Source organism: Drosophila busckii, chromosome 2R, assembly GCF_011750605.1.
Source record: "Drosophila busckii strain San Diego stock center, stock number 13000-0081.31 chromosome 2R, ASM1175060v1, whole genome shotgun sequence".
Lineage (NCBI taxonomy): Eukaryota > Metazoa > Arthropoda > Insecta > Diptera > Drosophilidae > Drosophila > Drosophila busckii.
Genome location: NC_046605.1, coordinates 9664229 through 9682748, shown reverse-complemented (window position 1 = coordinate 9682748; position 18520 = coordinate 9664229). Strand labels below are relative to the sequence as shown.

Genomic DNA, 18520 nt, shown 5'->3' with positions numbered 1-18520 from the left:
TCCTATTATTTTTTTGAAATTACTCATACGCCACCACTATGCGGGTGTCTTATACTGTTGCTCATGTTTCTTGCTCTTTTTATCGAGATGAATCAACTCGCTCTCTAGCATCTACAATAATACTCTCGCTATATATTTTTTTTCAGAAAGTATCGCGAAATAAAAGTTACATTTTTATGTATATTTTTTTTTGTAATCTATGTTTTATTTGATTTTCTGTAAATTATTATCATTTGTTCAGTGTGTTTATGCGATAAATAAATGATTAAATTAATTAAATAATATTAAAGTAATAACATTACAGTACAGATTTAAAACAAAAATCAAAAATATTTCGTCTGGATGTGTATACTTGTTTCACACAAAAAAATGGCAAACAAGCATCAAACTGGATATAAATTTAATTCGTTAAACAGAAAATAAAAATTAAGAATGATTCGGTTAGTGACTATTGCTGGCGCTAGTTGTCTCGGTTTCTTCGACTAAATAACAGTTACAAATTATATATTAATTTAAATGAATAAAAACAGTTTCGTGTAGTTTAATTTGGATGTGCCAAAAACAACATGAAATTTGCTAATTTCAGTTGGCGTTTTTGCTTTTCGCTCTCACTCCAAAATATTAAATTGACTATAAAAGACTCGTACTACATATTTTGCAAAATACAAAAGGTTCTATCTCGCTCTGTTAGTAATCGGGTTTGAAACACGATTTCAAACTCTAGAGTGATATGCGTTAAATGGTTTTTGTGTGTTTTTGTCTTTGCCTTTTGCTTTCAACAAATTATAAATTAGATACATTTTGTTCGTATTAATTATGAGCACAATAATAGTTTATAACAAATAATAAATGTATGTATTTATATGTGTGTGTGTGTGTGTGCATGCATTTAGATTTTGCATTTGATTAAGCTTAATACTAATGAAAATAAAATTTCTGCCTTTGAAACATTTTCAAAATAATTCTTTTGTGTATGTGCATAACACTGCTCAATAATAAATGTTTAAATGTAAAATATTATAACTAAAATGTTTGGAAGCACTGCTTTAACAAATACACGTTTCATGATTTATGTTTATTATTGCAATACGAATTTGACAAAAAATCAAATACAAACCAAAATAGGTATTGAAAACAATCGATTTAAAAGAAAAAGCTAAAGAAAACAGACACACACAGAGTTACTTAAAGACAATCATTTTGCGCAGCGCTTTGTATAAATTTGGCCGAAAGTTAAGTTCGTTCATAATAATTTGTAAAATGTAAATATTTTTGTGTATAACAGTATAACAAAAATATGCGTCAAGTTGTTGTTGTTGTTGCTGCTGCTCAAATGGGACGCGTAAAGTTGGCAGGAAACAGTCCCTTCTCGGTTGTGCCCTCCTTTTGACCCATCAGCCAGCCTTCCTCCTGTAAATTGTTAATAAAAAACTGCATTCAATAAAGTCATATAGTAGAGATCTGCTTCAAGTCATATCAAGGGGCAACTAGCGCATGCTTGGGAGCGTGAAGAACTAAATAACTGATGCAGCAGCTGTGAGCAAATAGTTTTACCTGATCCTCTGGATCGTCATACTCAATGACGCGTATAACATCGCCAATCTCGAAGCTCAGCTCATCGACATCCTCCTTGACATAGCCATAGGTAGCTTTGACGCGATACAGCGTACCTGGCGGCAAATCAGCAGTGTTGGCATCTGCGGCAAGTAAATGCATTAAAAGTTAATTAAAATATTCATAATCAATGACAAACATGTACAGCATTAGATATATAAAAGTGTATAACTTAATTTTAGTTAACAAAACGCAAGCGTCATAACAGAGCTAGCTGTTAAATACGCAAATAACTGGTAACTGCTGCTGCTCGCTGTTAGTACAACAGTTGTAGCCATAAAACAAAAGACTTAAGCAACGAACGTGCAGGCGTGGTTTGTGGTGCAACAAAAACATGACGATGTAGTGTATGAAGTATGTAGTGTAAGCTTAAAATTAATTAATAAACTAAAACTAAATGCTGTCACCCAATGGGAATTTGTTGTTGTGCCAGTAAACCAATTAGGCTAGAAATTAAAAAAAATCAATATGTATATACAAGCTTAGCATGAAGCTTAAACATAAATGTATGTATTAATTCAATGAAACGCGAAATCAACAGAAATTCAAAACCGCGCTGCCTGCTTATATATTTCGGTCCACTCATGCACTGATGCTTAAGTCTAGATACTTGATTTTTACAATACAATTGACTGAAATGGTTAAACAATACATTTACAGATACAGAGACGCACAACAAAATGCATCGATGAATGTTTTACAAAAACTGTTCATAGCTCATAGCAAGGCACCCAGCAATTCTTTTCATATATATATATCGTTTTTTTTAGAGTTGTGTGTATGTGAGAGAGCTAGACAAACGCAACGACAGAGAGGCACGTGTAGTTTATGCAGATAGAGCACCCACCATTCATCATTTTTTTTTTGTTTTTTTGAAGTAAACGTTTTTTGGTTTTGCTTACCCTTGGGCACTTCGTAGATGCGTTCGTCGTCTTCGTCGAAGGGATTTTTATTATGATTATTAACAGTTTGGCTATTAACTAATTGGCTACTGCTAATTGTATCTGTATCTGTAACTGAGTGCGTTTCAATGCTGTTTGTTGTTGTTGTATCTTTACCTAATTTCTTTTGCTTATGCTCCTCAAGCGTATTCAGATTGCCATTGGCATTGCCCTGGCCATCGGGCAGCTCTTTGGGCTGTTTACCCGGCTCTTTGGCTACCGGTGCTGTTGTTGCTGCTGCTGTTGCTGCTACGACAGTTGTTGCTGTTGTTGTTTTCTCTGTTGTAGAGCTGCTGTTGGTGTTGCTGTTGCTGTTGGTGATTGTGGTGTTGCTGTTGCTAGTTTGCTCATCGATGTTGCCATTTGTGTGCGCAGCTTCAGCATCAGCTGTGGTCTCTTCCTTTGTAGTTGTAGTCGTGGTTATTGTTGTTGTTGTTGTAGCTGTATTAGCATTGGGGCTTAGCTCCACTGTCTTGTTGGTGTCGCCATTGGTCACTGCTGCGGCTGCTGTGGGGCTTGCACTTCTGGCTGCTGACTCTGTAAGCTGTGGCGACTCTGCTGTTGGTTCTGGCGTTGAAGAAACTGAATCAAATCTTGGCTCTTGCATAGACGAGCTTGTGGATGTTGCTAATTATCAAAAGTGTTGGTGTTTTGTTGTTGTTGTTGATATTGTTGTGTAGCGTAGTTGATTTTATGATATATTTGTTTATATTATTGTTTTTGTTTTTTTAATGTGTATTTGATTGTTTGTTATTTCATTCGTGGTGTTAGCATCATTCCAACAAAAACATTAGGTTTTTAATTTCAGATAAAAAAGAGAAAAATAAATAATAAAAATATGTATAAAAACGAAACACATGCAATTGTTTGTTAAAATGCAACATTAAACATGCAACATTCCATTTGCTCAAGTGCGCGACGGTCTGGAGCTTTAAACAAATCAATTATATATATACTATATGTATATATAGCTTGAGCATAGCATACACAACCATTAAATGTACATTAATAAATTCTAAGCCCAGGCCGCCTTATCCACAAGTTTACAAACTACTTTCTATTTCGAATTTCAGGTAGAGGGGAGGCGCTTTTACAAATGGAATGTTTGCTACTCAAAATTTAGTTTCTTAAATTGCCAAGCGCTAAAAGAAAACAAGAGCGCTAAAGTTGTATACAGCCAACTTTTGGATACACTTTGACTCACAAGCACGTCATTTAAATTGAATAATGCCAAAAATGTTTATGTAATCAAACTAAAAGTTTGGAAAAGGAAAGAAAATTCAAATTCGAATATAGCAGTAGCTAAATAACAAATTCGGTGACTCTAGCGCTTAAATTTTTGCAGATTTGGTTGTTCATACAGACGTACAGACATTGATAATATGTTAACTTATATTTCTAAAAGTGTATCAAGTGTATTAATATAAGTTGTAAAATTTTGTGCACATAGTAAATATATATACAATATAATTTATATATTATGTATAATATGTAGTTCTTTGAATAGTTATTTGTTTAATTAGCAAATGTTTTTTTTTTACACTTTGGCAATGTTTGAATTTTTACAGTTTTAAGCAATTTATAGTTTTGTATTTTATTATTATTTTTTTTAATCAAAGTAAAGAAGGAAAGCAGAAAAAAGAAAGGCAAAAAATATAAATGTAAATGCAAACAAGTAACAAAACAAATTCAATATAAAAATTTAGCATTTTCTTTATCATTTTGCAGGGACAAACTTGACAGACGCTACTTACGACTGTTGGCCAGACTGGAGCCACCGTTTGTGGTAATTTGATTTTGATAGTTGCTGTTGTTAATATTCGCATTATTCAGCTTGTTCACTGGCGATTGCACTGGACTTGAAGTTTTGATGGCATTCACTGCAAAATATAAACAATTAATAAAAAGCAGCTTAAGTTAAGGAATTAGGCTTAGCTTACCTGTTTGTTTGCGCAGCGTATTTGAGCCGCGTTGCGATTCTGTGGCCAGCTTGTCAACAATTGCCTCCAACTCTGCATAGATCTGCAATAAGTTTTGGTTATTAATAATTAAATAAATAAAATTAGATTAGAGACTGACCTTGGCCGTTTCATTGTGAAAAACTTGTTCAGTGGCAAAGAGTGTTTGCAAGTTGGTAACCAAAAATAATATTCTCGAGTCGTATAGCGCGGGCAGCTCATCGTGCAGTTCCGTATTCAAAATTTCATAAGTGCGTCTTGCCTCCTCCAGTTGTTCACGACCTTTGGTAAGCTGTTAAAGCAAAATAAAGAAAAATGTATTAAATTAAGCTAAAAAGATATTTTATGAAACAACTTAAAAGCATTTGCAATTGTAACATTCTCATAATGAGCTTTCATATAATATAATTTATAGCTGAACAGCTTTAAGCAGTTGTATTTATCATTTAAAATAAATATAACATGAGCTAAATTTAATATTATACATATAGGGAACATAATGAAATGTTTTTATAATGCTGACCCACTTTAATCTTTAATCATTTTGGTTTGTTTTGCGATTTCTAAAGCTTTTAAGTAACACTCCTTATAGGGTCAATGTTTTTTTTCAACTCGCGCTTAAAAATTAATGAATTTAAATATTTTTTTAGTGTTTTACAGGGTATTTTTGATACCTTGACATCATCCTTGCGCTTATTGGCATTGGCTTGTAGATTCTGAAATGAATGACGCTGTCCATCGTAGTCGATGAGCTTGCGATTGCGTTTCTCCACTTTTTTCTTCATTTCGGGAAACTGTCCGGTGTATGTGTTCAATGGTATGAGCACCTGGTCACCCAATTTGTGCGCAAAGTCCAGCCACAAGCTCTCCGAGGCGGCAGTTTGTGCTTGCAGCGCATCATAGCCGCTCCACTGTGGCTCGTAGACCTCACAAACGGCATCCATAAGCGTCTTTGAAGCGACTTGTGCAGCTGTGTACACCAAAGTATAGTTAATAAACAATTCAAAACATAGCAAAAAGTAAACTTACCGCGTATGCATCTTATGTAGTTATTGAATTCCTTTTGTAATTTGTTGGCACTTGTTTGTTGGCGATTAAAATTATTCAAATGATCATCAAAGATTTCATCGGCGGTGCGATCAACTTTGCCCAAGTTTTGTAAAATCTATAAAAATAAGAAAAGAGCAATAGAAATTGTAAATTAAGCACATATCTTTTAACAACATGTTTGTTAAGTTCAGCGCATTTAAAAATAACAAAAGCGAAAAAGAAATTGTTCATTTGGCAAGCCAAAGGCACTGCCTGTGCCCGTTTCAGCCAGAAAAGCAAAAACTACTTAGCCAAGTGCTAAATATGTTGCCACATGGCTTATGCGCTTATTAACACACTCAAGCAACGCTGTCAACATTTTGCTGCTTGGCTCGACCTGCTGCTGCTTTAATTTTTTGCTTAATTTGTGGCAGCTGCCACTTGAATAATTCACAGAATGCTAACAAAAAAAAAACTAAACTGGAACAACGCATGTGGATAGAGGGGCGAGCAGGCAGGGGGAGGGGCGGGCGCGTTGTCAATTGCCGACATAACCTTGTAACAGTTTTTCACAGCGCCCACGCCTGCAGTTTGACCCCACAGAGAGAGAGAGAGAGAGCGAGAGAGCGCGCGCAATGCTGCATAGCTGTGCGTATACTTGATTTTATTTGCACTAGTTACTAGCACGTGTGTTTAAATTAGTTTTTTAGCAAATATTTGCAGCAACTAGATAAAGCTAAGCACAGATTAGCAAGAAAACTTACTACATATGTATATATATAAACTTCCGCTATAGGAAGCAATTCATAAAGCGCCGTTATGAATGATTATTCAACTCAAAATGCGTGAGCAGCTTACAAAGTGCTTGAACTCCAAGCATGTAAAAAAATTAAAGACGCCGCAATTCAAGTTCAAGCGAATTACGCATAAAAAAAAAGTAGCATAAATATTTTATTATATATGTAGTTAATGTTGCTTACAGCTTATAAATCATTCAGCATTTTCTATATATTTATAAATTATTTATATAGCTTTATATATATCAAATGTGTGTGCGTTCTTTTTACAGGCAGTGTAGCAAGCCTGCTAAACAAGTGTAGCGTAATAAAAAACCCTTTTATGGGCACACTGACCAACACACACACACATGCACACACACACAGTTAACTTTGTTGTGGGTCGTCTTACCAACTTGTTGTTGACGCATTTGTTTGACCATTTATGTAATTGAAACCGGCAAAGCACGTCAAGAACTCTTGGCTAAGCAAATGCTTATGACTTCTATATACACTGGGTACCTTAAAATTTATAACGTTTACCTTAATTGGTTAAACATTGCAGTTAAAGACGCCCACATGTAACTTTTTAGCTGCAGGCGGCCTTTATAGACATTTGACCAGTTCGTTTTATTTATATATAGCAACAAGTCTAATTTTATGGTTGTCAGGGCGCAACTTTCATTAATTATCACACACACACACGCACACACAATCAATTTCTCTATGCAAATTATCAAAGTCCAAACACACACACACATACATACACACATGAAATTTATAGATATTAAAGCTATATAGATATTAGAGCTGAATTAAACATTTTTACGTGTGTTTATCAAGCGCGTTGTCCACTTCCGCTGTTCGCCAAGATCGAGCTACCTTTGCTTTATATATAGTAGTGTAATATCTTGCGTCATCAACTTTTCATCTCAATATTTTCGCCATATGTCATACTTGTCTATATAGAATTTGCTTATATACTACTATATATAAAGTTGTGTCTGACGGCGCATTTTTGTCTTTTAATTTTAAACTTGTGGGCGCCGCTGACTATAGCTAGACATATGTAGCTATATATATAGCGTTATATATATATTTAAATGTTGGCCATCTGTACGCAATGCAACATGTGCGTTTAGAGCAGCATGTGGGCTAAGCTTTTGGCTTTAAGCCAGTCGCAACGCCTGCGAAACTCTTAAGGGGCGTGGGCACAAATCGATGAGATCAACAAGCGTTGCATATAGACAGTCTGCCAAATAATGCAACTTTCAATATATATAGACAACAAGTTGGGCAAACAAAAGTAAAGTGCAGCAGCTGTTTTGCTAGCGCGCCTTAGGGCCAAGCGAAGCGGCATTTGCTTTGGCTAGTGTAAGCAAATGTTGGCCCAGTTTATAGACAAACTACAGACAGTTGCAAAGCGAAAAATGCAATACAAAAAAATTACAAGCAGTCCAACAACAACAACAAAATAGCTTAAATGTGTAACGAAGAAGAAGCTGGCGAGCAACTGAACTCGCTTGACTTGAGGCAAAGACTATAGCATACTATTTAATGAAAATATATAATAATGACAACTTGCTGTTACCTTATGTTCAAATATTTTATACATAATATATTGCCCAAGCTTGTTTTACCCCTCGTTTAATTTATGTCTTATACTTTAATAACCCCTTTTAAAATAATGTGTACAATTTCTTTTTAGATTGATACTAAGTACAATAAAATTGTGAATTAAAACTTTATTTCTATTTCTTTAAATGTGAGGCCATTGATTAAGAATTAAAGAATATTTATATAATATAATTTATATAATACTATATAATTTTTTAATTGCAGAAGTCCTAAGCAAACTGATGTCAATAATTGCTAATTACAACTAAAATTTTACAGCACTGATTAAATATTTTTCAATCTTGTAATATGCAATAAAAATAATTAAATAAAAAAAATGATTTATAGGCATAATTAAATGTTAGGTAGTAATTATTACACAGCTGAAATTATACATTTTTTATATTTATTTATTTATTTAATGTCAACTATAAACAGTCGACGATAAAAGAAAATGATTACAAAAAAATATGAAAAATTAATTTTATTTATACTTTGTAATTGAATTGAAATTATAAATAATTTGTGCTAATTTAAGTAAATATTTTAGACATTTTAGAACCCTCAGGGCTGTAATAATAATCAGTTAATCGCTACTAATCTATCTATTATCTATACCTATAATTTGATATAGCAATTTGACATACGTAAAATAAATATTTAGCTGCTGTTTAGGTTTTTAAGCACGTAGAATTTTCTCTATTGTTTTTCTTGCACTTTTCTTCTACTTTTCTCAATTTCCAGCACTCCCCACGCCACTTTGGCATTTCTAGGGTATTACCGCCTAGTAAAAGACAGCGTCAGCTAAACTAGAAATTATTGCAGATACAAGTTGTATGCATGAGTAGCAAACAAAAAAGAAAGAAAAAAAAGGGAATATTAAATACAAACAGGCAGCCAACAAAAGCGCAATAATAACGAGGGCAGCAACAATAAAAAGCAAAAATTGTGTATTAAAAAAAAAGCAAACTTGTAGAAATTGCCGGTGGCAACGAGCACGACAAGCGAAAGAGCATGAATAAGAGAAATGAGCTTGGAAAATGTGCCACGAGAGAAAAATCGGTGTCAGAGCTCTGGGTATAGCGGGAAAAACTAATGGCCACGCCCACCAAACTTGAGGCCGTTTGCCCAAGCGTCTGACAAGTGTCGCTGTCTGTATCTCTCTCTGTGTGTGTGTGTGTGTGAGCTAACCTATTGCCACAAAAGTACATTTTCAACTTGTTGCAGTAGTTGGAGCAACAATACACAGTCTATCATATAAGTAAACGTCTAGCTGAACGATGACAGTGCTGTGGACTGTAGTGGGCAGCAAACTGGTTTTGCGCTCCTCCTCACATTGGCACACCCGCATCCCAGTCACATGACAAGTTAGCAAATAACAATAACAATTAACAGTACATACGTGCCAAATATAAATATGTGCACATATTGTTGTTAATTATTATTAAGAATAATTTGCTACAGCTCGAACTCAATGCAAAGTCTAACTAAAATTTTAATATTACGCGATTGCAATTTCGAAAACTTGCGCTCAACATTTGCATCTCTTGTCGAAGTTTGTTTTATTTATCTTTTGTTTTGTTTTGTTGGCTTTCATTTCAATATTTGGCTTTGAAGCTTAGGCAAGTGGAAAGTGAAACGCTGTGTAGAAAGTTTTCAGTATGAAATGCCTGCAGGCAAATAACTAATATTTATTTATGCACACACACACACTCACACACACACACACACTAAAGAATTTCTAGTGCATTACATAAAAGTTGGAACAACTTGTTTTTATTATTTTGTAAGCCAGCTATAGATACATATCTCTCTCTCTCTCTCTCTCTCTCTCTCTCTCTCTCTCGCTATATATCAAAACCTGTCTTTAATGTTTTGGCATCTCAGCATTGATATCCGCTTGTTATTTGAAAGTTAGCAAACAAAAAACCAAAACATTCATTTGACAATTTATAAAGCTTATATACAATAATTATTTAACGTTGTTGTTGCTGTTGTTGTAATTAAAAATTCACTTGGCTTACACGTTTTCTATTTGCTGCGTAAACATTTACTTGGCATTTTACTTTTATTTTTTTATGTTTAAATTTTTGTGGCTTCAGCAAAAGTCTGACAAATGCAATTAGCAACCAAAGGCAGCAGCAAAGTAAAAACGCGCGCAACTGTAAATCATTTAAATGCATTTACTGCAATTGCATGTCAAGCATTTAAATATTATCTATTTATTTATTGCACACACACACACACACACACAGTTACAAACTACAGGCTTATACATATGTGTACATAAGTAATTGCAAAAAGTTGGCTAATAAGCAGCGTAAATAATTTTATGCCAACTACGTAGCATTTACTGGGCCAACACATACACGTGTGTGCGTGTGTGTGTGTGAGCTTTTTGGGCATTAGAGATTAGAGACAGAGCGTGAGAGCGAGCGCGCTAGTCAAAATGCTTTGACGGCATAGCACACATGTCTACACTTAAAGAAATTTATAGCTATATATTTATTTAATTAAAGCATTTAATAAAATCAAAATAAAGTGCATAAAACTAAACGCACTTGTAGTTCAACTAGTTCAATCATTCGTTTTGCTACTTTCTATTCAATTATAAGCCGATTTATTTATTTAAGTTGCATTATATATTTTTTATATAGAGAGTTCTTTCGTTCAATTTTTAGTACAATCTTATACTTTTTGTAGAAAGTAAACCTAGAATATTAAATTGAAAACAGCTCATTCAATTGAACTAAAACTCTAAATTTTGAGCTGCGTGAGAAATATTTCCATACTAACATTTGAAATTAATTTTGCCTACAAGAATTTACAAAGCTCGAATATTTGTTATGTGAAAATTGTTTTCGACATCGAATACTTAAAACTTGATGAGCTTTTTCTCAGCTGCACTTTTACTTTACGTGCATTGCGAATTTCCCAGAATTGTTTGCTCGTTTACAATTTGCAGCTCATTTTTATTTGTGTTTTTTGAACTTCGATTTCAGCTTAATTTTCGTTAGAACTAAAACAAACTGATACGGGCGCTATATTTGATTTCAATGTTGATACGAGTTTTGGTTTTTTTTCGACTGAAGAAATAAACTTAAGAGTTTTGTGTGCTCAGATATCCAAGCTATATATGCAAGTGTAGCTTAGCTGGGTTATATAAGTTTAGTAAACATGGCATATGATAGGCTCATGCTAATCAATAGAAAATACTTAGATACAGAATCGTTATATATACTATATATAAAGTGAATATTTGCGGTCAGTGCATGAGCGAACACTTAGCACTAAACTGTGTTTCACTTGTAGCTACATTTGTATCTATTAGATCGCTAGTGCGTTTCACAGTATCTTGCCAAACAAGTCGGCCTAAATCTAAGGCACAAGTTTTGTTTTTTTGGCCCGCAGCGAGGGCGGGCACGTGATTTGCATAGATATGACAGCCTACAAATCAAAGCACTTAAGAGCACGTGAGCCAATCAAACATTACGCACCATTAACAGCAGTTCATTGAAGTAAACAAATCCAACTACATATCTATATATATATATATAATTTCCGTTGCTGAACTTTACAGCTTTTGCTGTGCGCTGAGGCGTGCAAACAGGTCAAGTGCGTCCATAAAAAAAACAAAACGCCAATAATAACAAACAAATTGCCGAAAAAAACAGTTTTCGAAATAACAAAACAAACATGTGTTGGCTAAAAGCAAAATATATAACAATTTGGCAAGTCGTTAAATATAATTTTGCTGAATTTTTGCTAATTAATCATACAACTAAAAATTCTTTCACTCTCAAGTGAAAGCTTAAGCGCGTTTTTGCTGCTCTGGGCTATAATTTGCATTGATGAATTTCCAAGACAGCAAAAAGTTATGAGAACAATATTGATAGAAAAATTATAAACTAGTTATAGTCTAATAATTTGCGCTATATAGCGCAGCTAATAAAGAAAGTATCTGTTTGTTTTTCAAAGCTTGTTGCATAATTCGTGGTCAGCTTGTTGTCCATTCACCACGTGCTGATAAACAAATGTATACAAAATTCCATTACAAAAGCTTATCGCTAATGAACACAAAGTGTGCATAACTTAAAGATAAGCATAGAGTAATTTCGGTGAATGTTACAAATATAGAAATAAGTGGAAGGCAGCGCCTTAAGGTAAAAGTGTGCATGTAATTTTATATTTATTTTATTTCAAAGCATCAATTAAGATACACTAAAAATAGATGCGAGCGACTAACTAATATATGTTAATAATGTTAATTTATATGCATGTACATATTTACAGTTAAGCTGCTTTCCCAACTAATGTGCAGTTGTCATGTTTGACATGTGCACGCATCGCTGCCATTTGACAATTTAATTTCAGCAGTCACTATAAAGCAAAATGTAGCACAAGCTAAAGGCAAACGAGAAAAGAGAGACATGGCGAATAGAGAAAAGTGAATAGAGAAAAGTGTCAGTGAACTGCTTTTAATTACTAAAGCAGTCAAAGTTACGCACCCCAAGCCAAAGCATATTTTTCCACTTGATTGATTGATGCACAGCCCAAATGGCTTATAAACCATTTGAAAACAATTGTAAAAGCTTCGAGACGTTTGAGGGGAGTGCTGAGTGGCAACACCTGACTAGCGGCAGCTGCAAAAATTGCATAAATTTAGCAATTGCAAAGTTTTTCGCAGCTTCAGCTTAGCCAACAATTTTAAAGATAAAATTATATTAATAATAGCACACTGGCCGCATTAAAATAATAAAAAGCAAATAATTTGTTGACATTGAGGCAAGTTAAATAGCGATAAGTCCAAAAAAAAACGCTTCTGATAAGCAGAGACAATAAAATATATAGTATAGTTAAGTATTTAAAGCAAAAAACTTGCGTTGCCTCACCTATGACTGTCGCCTATAGTTTGTAAGTATCTCAGTTTGTTTTATTTCAAGTTTGTGTAATTTGTTGCTAAGCAGCGAGCGCAACAAATGAGCGAAAACTATGGAAATTTTTCAAATTTGTTATATTATTTGCATAACTTACATTTGTTTGTATAACTAACTATAAGTACGTATAACTAACATTTATTTATTTGTATAACTTAGAATTTTTTAAAAATAGTATTAAGTGTGCTGCAAATTAATTAACATTTATTAAATAATCAACTCTAAATTTGCAGCTCTTATAGTTTGTATTATATGTTATGTCTTCTATATCAAATTTAGTTTTGTACTGTCCACCCACGAGTCAAATTAAATGTAGAGCAATTATTGTTACATCTGCACATCCTGCACTCGAAACTAAATTAAAAATTAAGCTTTGATTTACACGCGCAGCGCTGCTAACCGCAATAGAATCTAGTAAATCCCATTGAAATTAATAATGCCAGTCAGCCAGCCAGTCAGCCAGCAGTACCTCCTACTGTTACAACAACAACAACAACAGTCAGGCTTATGTAAAGCAATTGAGTGCAGCAAAAATTGCAAACGACATCGCAACCTTCAAGTGCAATGCCAAATGGCAGTGGCCTGCGGTGGGTTTAGTGCATTATGATTGCACTTTAACCAATTGCAGCTGATTGTCGGTGTTGGTTTATGCAACTAGTTGCACGGATTCTAATTGGCGAGGGGGGGCTGTGGCTGTTGGCTCCAGGTGCACAGCTTTTGTGAATTATGCTAATGCGCTGCTGCTGCTGTGAGCCACTTGGGTCTGTTGCACTCAAGCGTAGCAGAAAATAGACAGACACAAATTATCGAGCACATTGCAATTAAGCGTAAATTGGTCAACGCGACGTATACGTAATATGCATATGCATACAGAATTATTGCGCAGCCAAAGAAAGTTTTTTTTTTTCTCAATTAAGCAACGCTTTATATTATTTAATAAATGTAAAAATAACGCTTGCATAATTTAAAACGCAGTTTGAGTTTACCAAACCGGTTTTAGTTAATTTCTAAGCATGTTGATTAAAAACAAAAGATTCCCAGCGCATTGTTTCTTTACTTTTTTGTTTATAACTATTTGCATTATTTTCTATTTAAGTGGCACAATACCCTTTGCGTGTTAGTTGCATGCCACCCCCCACACCACCCACCCACTTCCACTGCTCTCGCTCTCTTTTTAGTGCAATTGTTCTAGGGCAGCGTTTTCTCTTCACATTTCCGCAGCGTGGCATTAAATTAAACTAAATCTGATATGGCCACAGATTTTCACACACACACGCTTATTAGTTGCACTTGCCTATATATACATAGACTATATATATATCTATTTACATAGAGCGGCAACTGTCTGTCTAGTTTATGAGTTTATTCTCTCGCGCAGAATCATTTGAGATTACGCATTTTCATTTAAACAGCAACAACAGCAACTCTATTATTTATGTTCATACTTAGTTGATGACTAATATTAAGCGTGCTCTCTTTTCTAATTGCACATCATCATTTTCTAGTTAGCTAGTGAAATTTAATTAAACTTGTGTTTGTATTTTTCGAGGCCCAACGCCCACTGTTGAGGTTTTTAAGCTGAGCGCATATAGAAAAGTGTGTCAATTGTTAATTGTTTTGCTTAGAGCATCATTAATCAACGGCTTTAAGCTTTTAACAAATGTGGGCTAACACAAATAAATACAAGATGCACTAAAAACAACAAACAGAACAATTATAGAGTTATTTGTGTCTAGTTTTAATGACATTTTGTTAAAAAAAAAGTAAGTCATTTGTATTATAAATATTCTTTAAGCTTATATACTATTTAAGATTACAATTTATAATATATAGATCATTTATTTAGTTGGTTGTAATAAGCTTAAGAAACTATATAAAGCATTTAGTTCATTTCATTCATTTAGTTCAGTGTTTCATTGAAAAAAAGTTCATCGTATAAAGTTTATCGATTTATCGCTCATTTCTATTTATCATTGCTCAAAATGCAATTGACTTTTATATATGTATAACAACGAACTGAATAATTTGACTACTAATGTATGCGCTATTGAGTGAGTTCTGAATGAACTGAATAAACTGCCTGACTCAAAAAGAACAGCTGACTAGCATTATAAATTAAATTTATAGCAAGATCGCTGCCTAAATCAATTTTAATTTCTCTATAATTTAATTTAATTTTTTAATTGTAGCCACACTTTTTTTTTTAATAAATAGTTAGTGGCTTTAATATAATTTATTCTATATATAGCGGCTCATTGGCTCACGCTTTTGGTCAAGGTGAATGCCATCGCATGTAGAACAAGTAGCAATAGCAATGAACGGGCTTGCATTAAGCCAAGCGATTACTATTACTATTGTTTTTAATTTGGCTAAGCTTGCGTGCTAATAAAAAATAATAATAATATTGCGCATGCGACCTGTGTGACCAGCAACTGACCTTGCACAGTATTTCCAATGGGCAAGTAAACTTTTGTGTGTCTGTTTTTGTTTTTATAGCCACACAAGGTGTTGATAATGAGCAATGAGCGGTGGGCATAGATATAGAAAAATATATCTACATAGTGAAGAACAGTTCAGTTCGAGTGTCGACACTTGAACTTTGCCAAAGATCAACTAAAGAATTGTAAATTGAGTTGAGTTGCGTTGAGTTGAGCACGTCCGGGCTCTGTTGCTGCTGCTGGACAATTGCTCAAAGTTATTCAATTGTTATGCAATCAATAATATATCAACACGACACAAAAGCCAAAAGCAAAGCGGCCAGCAGAGCTAAAGAAATATATAAATATATATTTCCCACATTGCACAGTCGCGTCGTCAACTTGCCGCTCATGATTGTTGGCAATTTCAATAATTGAATTTTATAATAAGCTTCAAGCTCTCTCACTCTCCATGTCTGTCTATATATGTTATGTATATATAATTAACTGGCTTAAAGCCCATTATCAGTGCACGTCAGCATTAATTGTATTCGTTTATAGTCAGGCACTTGTATCTGTATCTGCGCCAGCGACTGCGTATCTATGTATCCGTAAGTGCGCTTCATTGAATCGCTTAATAAGCAATCTGCAGTCTGGTTTACGCCCACTCGCAATAACGAAATATTTATTATACTCATGACAAACTTTAGATTATTGATTGTTTAGAAGTTGTGACTTATGCAACGCTTATCTGTTAACAACATTTTTTAGGCTGCTTATCAAGCAAACACATTTTGTATATTGTTTTTGTTCTTTCAACAATTTGGCATTTAAAACGCAGCCGAGAGAAGTTCAACATGCAACAGGCAAGCGGCAAGTTTGAGCTGCCAATAAAATGTCAATCGTCAATGCAATCGGCAGCTACTTTAGCTACCAAGTATATAGCGTAAGCACACATAGTTCGGCTACAAATATTTTGGCAGCGTTTAGAGACGCTTAAAATAGCAACAAAAGCAGCGCGGGCGCAGCACATTTTATTTCTTTTATTTGTTTGCAAAAAGTTTACTTATGTCTCATTGCGATCGCATAGAAGTTATAAAACAAAAGCAAAACAAATTATTTTGTTATACGTATGTATCAGTTCGGCAGCAGCAGCAGCAGCAGCTCTATATAGTTAGTGTCTATTTAAAGATTGACTGCCAGGCAAGCGGACCAGGCGACAGTTTTTACGGCCAAGTCACGCACCCAAAATGAAAATCTATCTACACACGCGTGTGTGTCTCTGTGTGTGTGTGTTTGATTTGACAAGTTTTCACTAAAAGAAAATATATGTTCACTTTACGCTCTGCAAAACGCAGGACTCTCTATATAGCTGTAGCTATAGATACAAATGTATCTTTTTTGAATTGAGCACAGAGTGCGCGAAAAAGCGCCCGGCGTGTGTGCTCTGTCCATTTAGTTAAACAACAAAAGCACAGCAGAAAGCAAAAAAACTAACGTTTAGTTTTAAAAATAAATGCTACGCAAAATTATGAAATTTTTCTCAGACTTTATACTCAATCTGTGAGGCTAGCAGCAAATTGTTACTAAATTAGCTATACATATGCATGAACGCTCTCGCTCGCTCTCACTCACTCACTCTCGAGCTCTCTGGGATTAATGGCATTTTATGATCAATAAATGAATTAACTAGCGCTAGTTCGTAGACAAACGGCAGTTCAAATCGCGTAGGGTTTAAAAATACAACGACATTTAGAAAGAAAAAATAGAGTCTAAGTTATGTTCTGTTCAAGTTTAATGACCAACACGAGCGCAGCAACCGCAAAAGAGCAAACGAAACAACAACAACAACAACAACAAAACTAAAATACCAACGAACTTTAGAAATTCAGCTGTAAATGCCAAGAAACTCACAGACTGAGAGATCAATACAACTGAGATCTTTTTTGTTGTTGTAGTCAAACCCCATGCATTCGAGCTTAGATTACAGCATTTGGTTGTCTGCCTTTGGAATGTGGCTTTAACGCTCTTAAACTTGTTTAGAGTGTCATCGAAGTTTGGGTCAAACTGCAGCATCTAAATAGGTATGTGTGTGTGTGGCTGTGTGTGTGTGTGCGTAGAGCCGAAATACAAAAATAAGTAAACTTTCACTTGTGAATGCTGCGCGGCAAAGATGAAACATGAGGAGAAAGAGCGCAGCGCTTGACTTAATAGTCAAACGAGAGGCGTCAAGTGAGTGCGGGAAGAAGCGCTTGAAACTTGATCAGCAGCAGCGCAATTGCAGCAGCAGCAGCGCCCTAGCTAAGATGACAGGTGTGTATGTGTGTGTGTGTGTGAATTTATACACTTTTTTTTTTTTGTTTGATTTTATTAGGCCAAACAATTGTCTCATTTTATTTGTACTTTCTTTTCGTTGCGTATCAATGCATTTCTCAATTTGTAAGCGGGTCAGCTGCGCAGCAACCAGCAAGTAAATAGGACAGGGACACGACCCCGGCCATCAGCTGCACCAATTGCAGCTAGGGCGGTGGGTTGGGGGTTGTTTTCATGTTTTACACCACCACCACCAACGCCCACCCACCGCTGGATTAAAATATTGTGTTTTAGAGAGTCCACCCACCTTTTCTTTGGCACGTCCAGCGTGTTTTTGCATGGATTTAGCAAGCATGATGCCTTTATTCTCGGACATTCAACAATTGTAATAGCACTGTAATTTATATTCGTTCCAACTCTTTTGTTTTTGTTGGCCTCTTCTCTCTGCACTCTCTGCCACTCGCCCCGCGCACAGCTTTACACGAATTTTAAATGCACAAAAACTAAACGACACGGACCATGCACCACGGCGATTTGCTATTTTCAGAGATTATCACTCGGAAAGTCAGTCACAATAGATGGCACACGACTTGACACGCTGCTGCTGCTGCTGCTGCACTTGTTGTTTACTTATTATTTTAAATTTCGTTAGTTTCAGCATCCGCGCAAAGTCCGCGACACGTCCGACAACAACCGCACTCTTCGACAGGTAATAAAAGTGTGTTGGGAAAATTGGCAACCCTGCGCACACATATCATCTTATTAGAATTATCAAAAATCCGAATCGCGAGCAGTGGCTGTAAAACTTACGAGCAAGTTATACCAGTTACTCTAAAACTAGGGAGTGGTTGCCCTCAAACTGTAGAACTGTTAACAGTTTGATGGCTAGCCGCCTAACAGTTTGAAAGCTAACGTTAA

At 35.0% G+C, this 18520-nt stretch overlaps 1 protein-coding gene across 4 annotated transcripts; it reads right to left on the bottom strand.

Moving 5' to 3' along the window:
- Window positions 1-292: 292 nt before the first annotated feature.
- On the bottom strand, window positions 293-18321 carry LOC108597083 (myc box-dependent-interacting protein 1). Of its 4 annotated transcripts, none has more exons than XM_017983425.2 (10): window positions 17910-18321; window positions 5543-5678; window positions 5188-5483; window positions 4635-4805; window positions 4496-4577; window positions 4310-4435; window positions 2673-3182; window positions 2517-2624; window positions 1555-1697; window positions 293-1410 (listed from the first exon to the last, which is right to left on the bottom strand). In XM_017983425.2, exons 1-10 carry the CDS (start codon window positions 17976-17978, stop codon window positions 1330-1332), a joined length of 1722 nt encoding a protein of 573 aa, XP_017838914.1. In that variant the 5' UTR covers window positions 17979-18321; the 3' UTR covers window positions 293-1329. The 4 variants fall into 4 exon arrangements, with proteins under 4 accessions (XP_017838914.1, XP_017838915.1, XP_017838917.1 ...); XM_017983426.2 differs by having other exon boundaries at window positions 2673-3122; XM_017983428.2 differs by lacking the exon at window positions 2517-2624 and having other exon boundaries at window positions 294-1410; window positions 17910-18320.
- Window positions 18322-18520: the final 199 nt, after the last annotated feature.